Source organism: Erythrolamprus reginae, chromosome 11 (genome assembly GCF_031021105.1).
Source record: "Erythrolamprus reginae isolate rEryReg1 chromosome 11, rEryReg1.hap1, whole genome shotgun sequence".
In the NCBI taxonomy this organism is placed as follows: Eukaryota; Metazoa; Chordata; class Lepidosauria; order Squamata; family Dipsadidae; genus Erythrolamprus; species Erythrolamprus reginae.
In genome coordinates this window covers 3,320,020-3,333,358 of record NC_091960.1, presented here as the reverse complement: position 1 = coordinate 3,333,358, position 13,339 = coordinate 3,320,020, and the positions used below count along the sequence as shown (strand labels likewise).

General features: G+C 45.5%; 1 protein-coding gene across 1 annotated transcript in view; it reads right to left on the bottom strand.

Moving 5' to 3' along the window:
* Positions 1–2,522: 2,522 nt before the first annotated feature.
* The window catches only part of EHD2 (EH domain containing 2), a 33,929-nt gene continuing 23,112 nt past the window's right edge, over positions 2,523–13,339 (bottom strand). The window contains exons 4-5 of the mRNA XM_070764917.1: positions 9,853–10,017; positions 2,523–7,612 (exon numbers count right to left, since the gene is read on the bottom strand). Coding sequence (XP_070621018.1) covers positions 7,076–7,612; positions 9,853–10,017 — 702 coding nt within the window. The 3' untranslated portion in view covers positions 2,523–7,075. The remainder of the gene's footprint in view (positions 7,613–9,852; positions 10,018–13,339) is intronic.

Here is a 13,339-nt window from a genome sequence, read left to right as displayed (position 1 = left end):
ATTAGAATAGAAATAGAATAGAATATGGAACGGAATGGAATAGAAAATTAGAATAGAATGGGATGTAATTTGGAATAGAAATGGAAACATAATAGATTTTAGAATTAGAATTAAATAGAATAGAACTGAACTGAACTGAGTAGAATACTGGACGGGGTGGGACGGGTGAGACTTTCAGAATCTAATCTCTCATACAGAAACCTGGACATTTGGATGCTCAGGATAGGCAACACCGCTCCTCCCCCTCAAATGATGATTCATTCTGTCTTCAGCCACTAGGGGGCAAGCTGGTGCCAGGGCTCTGGAGCTGGGGGGGGGAGTGGGGGGGGAGCTGGGTGTGGCTGGGAAGGCAGGGAAAATATTTGTGTGTTTTTCTGGCTCTGTTTTCTCAGAAGGCAACGGAGGATGGGGGGGGGTGTTTCCTCTGAGTCAGTCGGTCCTCCATGGTTAAGCTGAAAGGCATCTCGGCATCGTCCCAAAACAAATAAAAAATTTTTTTTAAAAAAAATGGGTTATGCCCTGGCATTTTATAGGCCCGAAAAAGCTCCCAATTCCCAGCAAATATAGAATAGAATAGAATTTTAATGGCCAAGTGTGATTGGACACACAAGGAATTTGTCTTGGTGCAGATGTTCTCCATGCAAAAGCAAGAACAAGGGCCCCCCAATCTGAGGTTAGTTGGGGGAAAGATTAGAAGTAACGTGAGAAAATATTATTTGACCGAAAGAGTAGTAGATGCTTGGAACAAACTTCCAGCAGACGTGGTGGGTCAATCCACAGGAAGTGAATTTAAACATGCCTGGGATAAACATCGATCCATCCTAAGATAAAATACAGGAAATAGTATAAGGGTAGACTAGATGGACCATGAGGTTTTTTTCTGCCGTCAGTCTTCTATGTTTCTATGTTTAAGGCATTGCAGTTTTGGGTCACAGGAGAGTGAGATGATAAAAGGGGCAAACATTTTATATTGGGCAGTTGTTGGCTGCTGGGACGGTTTGGGAAGTTGACGTTCCAACATCAGAAAGTTGCCAACATGGAGAAATGCTGGCCTGGGTTAATTCCTTCCTCCCTCTCTCCCTCCCTCCCTCTTCCCTTTCTCCCTCCTTCCTTTCTTCCTCCCTTCTTCCCTCTCTCCCTCTTTTTCCTTTCTCCTTTCTTCCTCCCTCCCTCTTCCCTTTCTCCTTCCTTCCTTCCCACCTACCTACTTACTTACTTACCTACCTAACTTCCTTTTCTCTCTCTTCCTGTCTCCCTCTCTACATTCTTCTTCCCCTTCCTTATTTCCTTTCTTTCTTCCACCATCTACCTATCTACAACCTCCCTCCCTTCCCTTCTCCCCTTTTTTCCTTCCTTCCCCCTCTCCTCCCTCCCTTTCTTTCTTCCTTCCTTCCCTCTTTCTCTTCCTTTCTTCCTTCCTCCTGCCTGCCTTCCTCCCTTCCTCTTTCTTTCTTTCTTTTTCTTTCTTCTTTCTTTCTCTTTCCTTCCTTCCTCCCTTCCTTTTTCTTTCTTTCTTTCTTTTCCTTTTTTCTTTCTTTCTCTGTCCTTCCTCCCTTCCTTTTTCTTTCTTTCTTTCTTCTGTCCCTCTCCTTCTCTCGTTCTTTCTTTCAGGTCCCCCCCCCATTCAACTAAGACAAGACAGCAGGCAACAGGAAAGCTCCGGGCCATAAATGTTTTCCCTTTACCATCTTCCGCTCTGTCCCATCGTGCGCAGGTGGGGCAAAGCTGCAGGAAAGAGAGTGACACGCCGGGGTTGTGTTCCCAAATCCCAAATGGGCACTTGGGCCTTTCAGAACCGTCAAACACACACACACACCCCCAGAGGGATGTCCTGCTTTCAGCTGGAGGGACGGAACATCTTTTTTTTCCGGCCCTCTGCAGGGGACGCGCCCAACTCTTTACAGAGCCCCAAGCAAATCTTAAGATGCTGCAGTGTTTTCTATAAAACTCTGCTCCTGCCCAGCCCCATTGCAAGGACTATTCTTCCTTGTCCTCGGAGGTTTTAAAGCAACGTCCTTCAAACATAGAAACATAGAAGACTGACGGCAGAAAAAGACCTCATGGTCCATCTAGTCTGCCCTTATACTATTTCCTGTATTTTATCTTACAATGGATATATGTTTATCCGAGGCATGTTTAAATTCAGTTACTGTGGATTTATCTACCACGTCTGCTGGAAGTTTGCTCCAAGCATCTACTACTCTTTCAGTCAAATAATATTTTCTCACGTTGCTTTTGATCTTTCCCCCAACTAACTTCAGATTGTGTCCCCTTGTTCTTGTGTTCACTTTCCTATTAAAAACACTTCCCTCCTGGACCTTATTTAACCCTTTAATATATTTAAATGTTTCGATCATGTCCCCCCTTTTCCTTCTGTCCTCCAGACTAGACAGAGTTCATGAAGTCTTTCCTGATAACGTTTTATGCTTAAGACCTTCCACCATTCTTGTAGCCCGTCTTTGGACCCCTTCAATTTGGTCAATATCTTTTTGTAGGTGAGGTCTCCAGAACTGGACACAGTATTCCAAATAACTCCCATTTATTTGTTTATTTGCTTGTTTGTTTGGTCAAGTACGTATTGGTGGCATACAAAGATACAACAGTGTTTATATATGTAGTTTGCATTTAATTCTAGACGCGCTGTTAGGTGCTTGAGAGGCAGCTGTTCTTTCGTAGCAGGGAAAAGCTTGCAGTTATCCCAACCTCAAATATCGGCCTCTAGCCCAGGGGGGTCTCCAACCTTCCTGCACATGTGCAGACGCCAAATCTCACTCTGACGCCTGCGCGCACCCGTCAGCCGCGTATCTCAGCACCGGTAGTGGCAGCAAGTTGGAAACCCCTGCCTCTGTAGCTGGTGAAAAACGGACCCAACGGGCCTCCTGGAAGTTTTGGCACCCAAGCCAAAAAAAAAAAGGGGGGGGGGGGTTCGCCATCACTGCTCTTAGGCTTATCCGATGGAGCCGGGCCTGTGCGGTAGATTTAAGGCAAGAGGCCTTCAAAAATGGCCATTTTTTAGACTTGTGTGGACTTCAACTCCCAGAATTCTCCAGCCAGTCCACAAGTTGCCATGTTTGGGGACTCCTGATTTAAGGGAATTTATTGGAATCATTTAAAAAAAAAAATTCAAGAGAATTTCCTACCCAGGTTCCCTTTAAAAAAAAAAAATAATCCTTGTTTGTTTGGGTTTTTTTAGTTCCGCTCATGGAAGAAATGTCCCCAACAGCCTCAAGTCACCCCCCTAGGACGACACCCGAGCGAGAACGGTAGGTGAAAACAAAAATGTGTGTTACAGGTAACAAAATCATAATAATAATAATGATAGTAATAATAATAATAATAATGATAGGCATGCCATTTTTGCTGGAGCAATACATTATTCTAAAAATGGAGGGGTGATCGGTGAAAAGGAAGCGGATGAAATGTGAGATTTAATTACAGGGGGGGGGGAAAGGAAGTTTAAAAAACCAAAAATGAGCGTTGATTTGCTTAGTAAAGCTAAGGTGGGCTTGATGTGCGCTGTTAATATTAAGCTTGCAAGTTGCGTCTTTATTTTCACTCCTCTCAAAGCAAGTGGCTAGACCTCAAGGTGGGAGAGAAAGGGTCGGAAAGGTTTTTAAGTCTTTTCTCTTCCAGCGTGCCCTTTTGGTCGGAACAGCGAAAAAGCTATGCGACGTGAAGGAAATGTATATAAATACAAGGCACCAAATCTGGGTGCTTAAAGGTTTAGCCTTTTTGAATCGGTATCTGAAATCTCAATTGACCTTCCTCTAAATCTTGTTCCAACTTCATTTAGCCTCTTAAGAGATCTATGGATTTCTCTCTCTTAGCTTTGTGTTTTGTTTTGTTTTTTAAATAGAAACCTTACCTTGGTTAATATTTCTCTCTATTCAGCCCTAACTCTAAACAGGTGAATGGTCCACCTTGGCAAATATCCCAATGGCTCAACGGATGATTTTAAAGGGCCCTCAAACAATATAGAGGCCAACCAGTCCATCCCTCAATAGCAGAGGCGAGTCTAAAGCCAGCGGCTGTTAAAAATCCCACGGGGTTTTGTTTTAAACAAGAGTTCATCCGTTCACGATTTTAAGGTTCTTCTGTCTGTACCCCATGGTAGATACCTAGATGGGATTCCTCAGAAATGGCCCTACAAGGAATCGCAACGTGTGGCCATCAACTTCAAGAAGAGACGCCGAAAACACGTTGGCTTGTTATTTTGCTCCACAGCTCTCTAAGGTGTTTACTTATTGGACCCATTTCTGCAAGAGGTCATCCTTTGTCAATTCCCAGGATCCTTGAGCGAAGCCGGTATTGATCCAGATGTCCTAGTTTGGTAACAGTCCTCCTCACCCAGATCTGAAGGAGCAATGTTGGCAGCGCCTAGGGTGACATATTCACATTCTCCTGGGTCGTCGTCCCCCAAAAGTCCTTGTAGAGGTTGGAGGAGGTTGCGATGGAGAGAGTTATCCTCAACACCAAATGGAGGTTCCCACTTGGGTCCAGCACCAAAGGATAGCTCTTTCCCAGATCACCCATGGTCCTTCCGAAGGCATTTGGGTTTTTCTTGATAGTGATAGCACTTGGCACTTGTATATCGCTTCATATTGCTTTTTACAGCCCTCTCTAAGTGGTCAGCTCTTGGAGTCAACAATCTGCGTCCTCATTTGACCCACCTCGGAAGGAAGGAAGGCTGAGTCGACCTTGAGCCTGATGAGATTCAAATTGCTGACAATTGGCAGAATAAGACTGCAATGCTGCATTCTAACAGGAAGGAAGGAAGGAAGAGAAGGAGAGGAAGGAAGGAAGGAAGGGCAATGGCACATTGACTTATATACCGCTTCATAGTGCTTTTTACAGCCCTCTAAGCGGTTGACAGAGTCATCCTCTTGCCCCCAACAATCTGCGTCCTCATTTGACCCACCTTGGAAGGAGGGAAGACTGAGTCGACCTTGAGTCAGGAAGAAGGAGGAAAGGAAAAAATAGGAAGGAAGTTAAAAAAAAAGAAAGGAAAGAAGAAAAAATAGGAAGGAAGGAAAGAGAAAAAATGAAGGAAGAGGAGAGAGGAAGGAAGGAAGGAAGGAAGGAAGGAAGGAAGGAAGGAAGGAAGGAAGGAAGGAAGGGCAATATTCAACCTTGAGCCTGGTGAGATTTGAACTGGTGACAGCCAGCAGTCAGCAGAAGCAGCTTGTAGTACTGCACTCTGACCACTGTGCCTCCAAGCCTCACTGATGAGCGGGGACGACATCATTCTTGTGAAACCTGATGCTCTGCTTTGAGCTTTGAATGTTAAAAAGATGTTCAGGCCTTTGGACGGGAAGTTTAGCTCAAGACCGAGAGCATGGATGCAAACGCAGCACAATCGATCAAGCTGCAAGGGACCTTGGAGGTCTTCTAGTCCAACCCGCCCTGGCTTATACCTTTGCTGACAAGTGACTGTCCAGTCTCTTCTTTTTTCAAAAAAAATAAAACCCCCAAACCTCCAGTGTTAGCACCTACAACTTCTGGAGGCAAGCTGTTCCAATGGTTAATTGTCCTCAACGTTAGAAGGTTTCTCCTTCATTCCATGTTCTGGTTTTGGTCTTTGGGTCTTTGAGGAGTACTTTGATTCGGACTCTGGTTTGGTTCAGATGCCACCTGGAATCTTGACAACCGTGTCTTTTTGGATCAACATTGTTTGTGGTTCTGATGGGCTGCTTCTAGTCACCTATCTCTGTTCCTTCCTTCCTTCCTTCCTTCCTTCCTTCCTTCCTTCTTCCCTCCCATTCATCCATCCATCCATGGAAGAAACAATTGGCTAACGGGGTTAAAGGCAAAACTTGGCCAAAGGCAAGACAGAACGGAGAAAAGATATTGACCATTTCTAGGGGGACCAAAGATAAGAAATCTTGGAGGTTTAGACCAGCGGTGGGTTGCTCCTTGTTCGGCCCAATTCTTAGAACCGGTAGCTCCATCCATACGCCTGGAATGCTTCTGCGCATGCTTAGAAGTGGCACATACATGAACAGGTAGTAAAGGGGTTTAGAACCCACTATTAGTTCCAACCATCTGCAGCATAGGTCGATAGCAGATCTGGCCATGGACTACTACTAAGAGGAGTAAAACCTAAGATGGGTCTGGTATGGGCTAGACTCTGGCTTAAAGGAACAAGTTGAAACTTGGCATGGAGGAAGTAATATTTTCAGGTTGTCCAAGAAGCCGATGAAGTTGTGTTTTGGTTTCTGGGAAGAAAGCCCCTATGAGAAGGCTAATGCTACAGATACAGGGGGTGGACAGAAAAATGGAAACACCTTGACAATCCAGATTGGGAATCCAGATTTGTGAAGCTCCCTTCGAACAGTTTTTGTGGGAACTGGGTTCTATTGAGCTCTGCAGTGATTTTAGGAGCTGCGGTCTTGCGATCCGCTCTAACCATTCGCTTTAGAGTCCGACCAGTCTCTCTCAGACAACTTCGACTTTCGACCGGACCTGTGCTTGGCTGAGGACGTTTTCCCTTCTCTTTCAAAAGCAGCCATGACTTTTGAGACTTGACCTCTTGAAACGCCAAACATTCGGGCACTTTCGGTTACACGAGCGCCTGCCATTTGAGCACCAACAATTTGGCCTCTTTGAAAGTCTGAGAGGTCTGCCATTTCTAGAAGGTTATAACCCATTTCCTTAAATTTCTGTTTAAAAAAACATATCAAATAACAGAATTTTTTAAAAAAACATTAAAAAATGTCAAGTTTTGATTGATTTGAACATGTTCAAACATTATGATGCCGAAAAGTCAAGTGTTTCCATATTTTTGTCCACCCCTGTACTTTGGGGCCGTAGACATGGCGAGTTTAACTGGTTTAAATTCTGCAAGAGGAAACGAGGCGTTTGGAAGCCGGACGGGAGTGGCTTAAAAGGACGGAAGTTTGAGCCGGAAGCTTGGCTGGAAGGGAAGAGCGGAAAGTAGATTTCCTATGCTGTGCTCGGCTGCTAGTCGGAGGAATTCAAGCCTGGACGTTTGCTTCAAGGAAAATCGGAGAAGGCCGGGCACCTCCTGAAGTAGTTTCAAGCCTGGTGTTAGGACGGAGGTTGGAGGGGAAGCCGTTTACTCAGCCGAGCCCTTCTGCCGACGCTTGGAAGGAGGGACAAGATGGTGGGGCAGGTCAGAGGGCAGGCCGTGGCCTTCGAGTTTGACCTCAATGAGGTGGCTGGCCAGAGCGAACTCCTCGTCATCCAACATACCATCTCGGTCGACGTCGCTCAGCTTCCAAATCTTCCCCAGGACCGAGTTGGGCAGCTTGGTGGTGACCATCCAATTCTTGGCCTTGGTGCCGCTGAGCTTGCCGTCCATCGGGGAGAGGTTGTAGAAGATCTCGTCGTACTTGGGCTTGTCTTTGGTCACCACCCAGTCGTCGTCATCCATGCCCTCGTAGACGCCTTCGGTGGCCCCCTCGATGAAGGGGCCGTTGCGGGTGCCGTCGAAGGCTCCCCCCTGGACGATCTGCTCAGGGACTTCGACCTCCTCCTGGCGCAGGAGGGGCATCAGGTTGGCGATGTCGAGGGTCAGCAACTCATCGAGGGCCTCCACCATGCGGGGCTTCAGCCCGTGGAACTTGGTGAAGTCGTGGACCATCAGCAACTCCTAGAAGGAAACCCAGGAAGAAGATAGATGAAGGCTTCAGTTGTTGATCTACCATCATTCATTCATTCATTCTATTTATTTATTTATTTATTCATTCATTCATTCATAGAAACATAGAAGATTGACGGCAGAAAAAGATCCCCTGGTCCATCTACTCTGCCCCTACATTATTTCCTGTATTTTATCTTAGGATGAATCTATGTTTATCCCAGGCATGTTTACATTCAGTTCCTGTGGATTTATCAACCACGTCTGCTGGAAGTTTGTTCCAAGCATCTACTATTCTTACAGTCAAATAATATTTTCTTCTCCCGTTGCTTCTGATCTTTCCCCCAACTAACTTCAGATTGTGTCCCCTTGTTCTTGGGTTCACTTTCCTATTAAAAACACTTCCCTCCTGGACCTTATTTAACCCTTTAAACATATTGAAATGTTTTGATCGTGTCCCCCCTTTTCCTTCTGTCCTCCAGACTATACAGATTGATTGATTGATTGCATTTATATGCCGCTCACTCCGAAACGGACTCACAGAGAAAAGCAACAACGATGATTAAGGGATTGAAGTCTAAATCATATAAAGACGATTACAGGAATTAGGTATACAGTGGAACCCCGACATAAGAGCTGCTCTACTTAAGAGCAACTCGAGATAAGAGCTGGGAGGGGAGAGATATTTTTGTTCTACTTACAAGCCCAAATTCGAGATACAAGCGCCAAGGAGCTGTCTCCTGAAGCCAAACGCTAACTTCCACGTTCGGCTTCAGGAGACAGCTGCGAAGCGGCGCACGTGTTTTAAAAGGTTGCAGCCGGTCTGGGGGGCTCGGGGGGGTGCTTGCAGCTTTCTTTCTTGCTCTTTTTCTTTCTCTCTTTTACCTTCCCTTCCTCTATTTCTTCTTTTCTTTCTCCTTCCCACCTTCTTCCCTCCCTCCCTCCCTTCACTCATTCCTCTCTTACTCTCCCCTTTCATAAGTTTCCTTGCTTCCTTCCTCTGTTCCTGTCCCTTCCCTCTTTCCTTCCTTCCTTCCCACCCTCCGTCCATTCATTCACCCATTCCTCTCTTGATCGCTTAAAGCCGGTCCCTGGTGCAAAAAGGGTTGGGGACCTCTGTCCTACAGGATTGGGTGGCAGAGAAGTTGAACATATGTGAATTTAAAAGTTTAAGAAAGTTTACAAGTTAAGTGAAAGAAACTTCATTATTCATTTATATGTACATGTACATTTCTTCATTAAAAACATGTCTTTCTGCATAATTTAGACTAACTTTGTGAGTTTTTTGAGGGCTGGAACCAATTAAAATTATTTACATTAATTCCTATGGGGGAAAGTCGTTCGAGATAAGAGCTGCTCGACTTAAGAGCCCAGGTCCGGAACGAATTAAACTCGTATCTCGAGGTACCACTGTATCTGCTTTAATGAAAATAAGGACTAGGGCTGACATGAGGGCGGCCTTCCAATATATTGAGGGGGGCTGCCCCAAAGAAGAAGAGGGGGGTCAACCTCTTCTCCAAAGCACCAGAAGGCTGGTCAAGAAGCAATGGGTGGAAACTAACCAAGGACAGTGAGGACAATTAACCAGTGAAGTTGCCATTGCTCCATCCCTGGAGGTCTTCAAGAAGAAGCCTCAGCCATTAGTCCTGAATGATCTCCCATTCAAACAAGGGCTGGATTAGAAGACTTCTAAGGTCCCTTCCAACTCTGTTATTCTATAATCCCTGGTGGATTAATCGGTGGAACAAGCAAGTTGTGGCTGCTCCATCGCTGGTGGTTTTTAAGAAGAGACTGGACAACCATTGGTCCAACATAGTGTAGGCCAGAGGTTGGTGAAGTGGGCTCTTCTATGACTTGTGGACTTCAACTCCCAGAATTCCTGAGCCAATCATGCTAACCAGGGAATTCTGGGAGTTGAAGTCCACGCATCATAGCTAAGGTGGATAAACGTTTGATTTGCTCAGAGTCGTGTTCTTGGCCCATCATTCTTGAGGGAACCATATCCAATATCTTAACCCAAGGGTAGGCGAAGTTGGCTCTTCTATGACTTGTGGACTTCAACTCCCAGAATTCCTGCATCAATCCAGGCTAGCTCAGGAATTCTGGGAGTTGAAGTCCACATGTCATAGAAGAGCCAGCTTTGCCTATGCCTGGCGTAGGCTCTCCTTCATGAGCAGGGTGTTGGGCTAGAAGACCTCCAAAAGTCCCTCCCAACTAGGTCCGCTGTTCGTTAGGTGCCCCCTCGTCCTTACCTGCATTTTGTCACAGTCGGGGAAGTCGCCAGGTGAAATGTGGTGCTCCAGCTGGATCTTGGCGAAGATGACGGGCAGCTTGTGGATGAGCTGCTTCTTCTTATTGTCCTTGCCAAAGACGGACGGCATCTCCCGCTTGAGGTGGCTGATGATGTGGGAATGGACCTGGGAGGGGAAGGAATGGCAGGGGGAAAGGAAAGCTCTTTGGCCATTGAAAATACATGCATGGAAAGAAGAGGGAACGGTTCCTGAAGAGCCTTGACAAATACCAGCCCATCCACTGAGCCATGGGGGCGCCGTGGTGGTGAGAGTGCAGTACTGCAGGCTGATTCTGCTGCCTGCCGGCTGCCTGCAAATTGGCAGTTCGATCTTGACTGGATCAAGGTTGACTCAGCCTTCCGTCCTTCCAAAGTGGGTCAAATGAGGACCCAGATTGTTGGGGGCAGGAGGCTGATTCTGTAAACTGTTTAGAGAGGGCTGCGAAGCACCGTGAATTGGTATATAAATCTAAGTGCTCTGTCTGTCCATCCATCCATCCATCCATCTACTATATCTATCAATCTATTTATCAATCTATCTTCTATCTATCTGTCTGTCATCTATCTATCTATCTATCTATCTATCTATCTATCTATCTATCTATCTACTATCTATCTACTATATCTATCAATCTATTTATTGATCTATCTTCTGTCTGTCTGTCTTCTATCTATCTATCTATCTATCTATCTATCTATCTATCATCTATCCATCCATCCATCCATCTATCTATCTATCTATCTATCTATCTATCTATCTATCTATCTATCTATCTACTATATCAATCTATTTATCGATCTATCTTCTATCTGTCTGTCTTCTATCTATCTATCTCTATCTATCTATCTATCTATCTATCTATCTATCTACTATATCTATCAATCTATTTATTGATCTATCTTCTGTCTGTCTGTCTTCTATTTATCTATCTATCTATCATCCATCCATCCATCCATCCATCTATCTATCTATCTACTATATCTATCAATCTATTTATCTATCTATCTTCTATCTGTCTGTCTTCTATCTATCTATCTATCTATCTATCTATCTATCTATCTATCTATCCACATGTCATAGAAGAGCAGTTGTAAGTTGAGGACTACTTGCATTGGCAATTCTTTCAATCCTTTTTTTTCTTCTTTTGGGCCTCGTGATAGGCCTCAAAATAAGGCGTGTGGGTTTGCATTACAGTGGAAAAACTAATGCTGGCCCTACCCACGGATAGCATGTGACAGGCTGCCCTAAATTATAAATTTGCAAGCCTACTGAAAGCTAATCTACTCTTTCAAGATGGTCCTTTGATGAATCTTGGCACTTCAGATCCAGGGTTTTGTTTTTATTCTTTATTTTTAAAAAGGAGGCGACCTGGGTGGTATGGGAGCTTTGCATGAGAAATAGCAATAGCATTTAGACTTATATAACACATCATGGTGCTTTTACAGCCCTGTCTAAGCGGTTTACAAAATCAGCCTATATTGTCCCCAACAATCTGGGTCCTCATTGGATGGATGGAAGGCTGAGTCAACCTTGAGCCGGTGGTGAGATTTGAACTGCTGGCAATTGGCAGAATTGTTTGTTTATGTTTATGTTTATTTAGATTTGTATGCCGCCCCTCTCCGCAGAATTAGACTGCAATACTGCTTTCTAACAGGAAGAGAGGGAGGGAAGAAGGAAGGAAGGAAGGAAAGAGGGAGGGAGAGAGGAGGGAAGGAAGGAAAGAGGGAGGGAAGGAGAGAGGAGGGAAGGAAGGAAGGAAAGAGGGAGGGAAGGAAGGAAGGAAAGAGGGAGGGAGAGAGGAGGGAAGGAAGGAAGGAAAGAGGGAGGGAGAGAGGAGGGAAGGAAGGAAAGAGGGAGGGAAGGAGAGAGGAGGGAAGGAAGGAAGGAAAGAGGGAGGGAAGGAAGGAAGGAAAGAGGGAGGGAGAGAGGAGGGAAGGAAGGAAGGAAAGAGGGAGGGAGAGAGGAGGGAAGGAAGGAAAGAGGGAGGGAAGGAGAGAGGAAGGAAGGAAGGAAAGAGGGAGGGAGAGAGGAGGGAAGGAAGGAAAGAGGGAGGGAGAGAGGAGGGAAGGAAGGAAGGAAAGAGGGAGGGAGGGAGAGAGGAGGGAAGGAAGGAAAGAGGGAGGGAGGAGGGAAGGAAGGAAGGAAAGAGGGAGGGAGGGAGAGAGGAGGGAAGGAAAGAAAGAAAGAGGGAGGGAGGGAGAGAGGAGGGAAGGAAGGATAGCAATAGCAATAGCATTTAGACTTATATACCGCTTCACAGTGTTTTTACAGCCCACTCTAAGCAGTTTACAGAATCAGCCTCTCGCCCCCAACAATCTGAGTCCTCATTTAATGGATGGATGAATGGAAGGCTGAGTCAAGCTTGAGCCGGTGGTGAGATTTGAACTGCTGACAATTGGCAGAATTAGACTGCAATACTGCTTTCTAACAGGGAGGGAGGAAGGAAGGAAGGAAGGAAGGAAGGAAGGAAGGGCACAATCTGAGGTTAGTTGGGGGAAAGATCAGCAGAAAGGTGAGAAAATATTATTTTACTGAAAGAGTAGTAGAGGCTTGGAACAAACTTCGTGGTTGGTGGTTGGTAAATCCACAGTAACTAGAAGACCTCCAAGTTCCCTTTGCAACTCTGTGATTCTGCTTAATACAAAGTTACACCAAGTAGGGTGACTTGGAGATTTCTTTGTCGCCCCCCTTTTCGAAATGAATCGCTGACTGGAGGGGGTCCAGTCCATTGAATTCCAGTTCGCGGTTACACAACGTTTAATTGAGTTAAGCGCCTGCGTTTTGAGCACAATTAAGTCTGCGGCTGATTTGAAACATGCCTGCAAAACATTGGTGTTGAATGTTGTCCTTGTTATGGAAGGGAGGACACAACCATCCGCAGTTCAGCAAACGAGATGAACCAGTTTTGGTTTGGTTCACTTGCTGGGAACCAGCGTCTCATACAGACAGAACGTGACTCAAGGCTGGAGAAGGGCAGGGGGAGGTGGGCCTGTCACACTGCTTTTCAAAATTGACAGCTTTGAGAGATGTAGACTTCAACTCCCAGCCATCCTGCACGTTTGAGTTTAAGTGTCCGATCACACTTGACCAATAAAGAATTCCTATTCTATTCTATTCTATTCTATTCCATTCCACTCCACTCCACTCTACCCTACCCTACTCTATTCTAGGTGGGTGGACTTCAACTCCCAGGATTCCCCAGTTACTATGCAACTTTAAGATGATTAGACTTCAACTCCCAGAATTCTTGTCACCTGGCAACTTTAAGATGGGTGGACTTCAACTCCCAGAATTTCCCAACCAGCATGAAAATCGATTCCCTGATTTGAAATGTACACCTCTTAAAATGGCCTAATTTTGGGGGGGGCAAGTGACCTAGCACCTCTTGATCAGCACTTCTGAGGATCATCCATCCATCCACATGATGGTTCTGAGCTAGAGGAGCCGA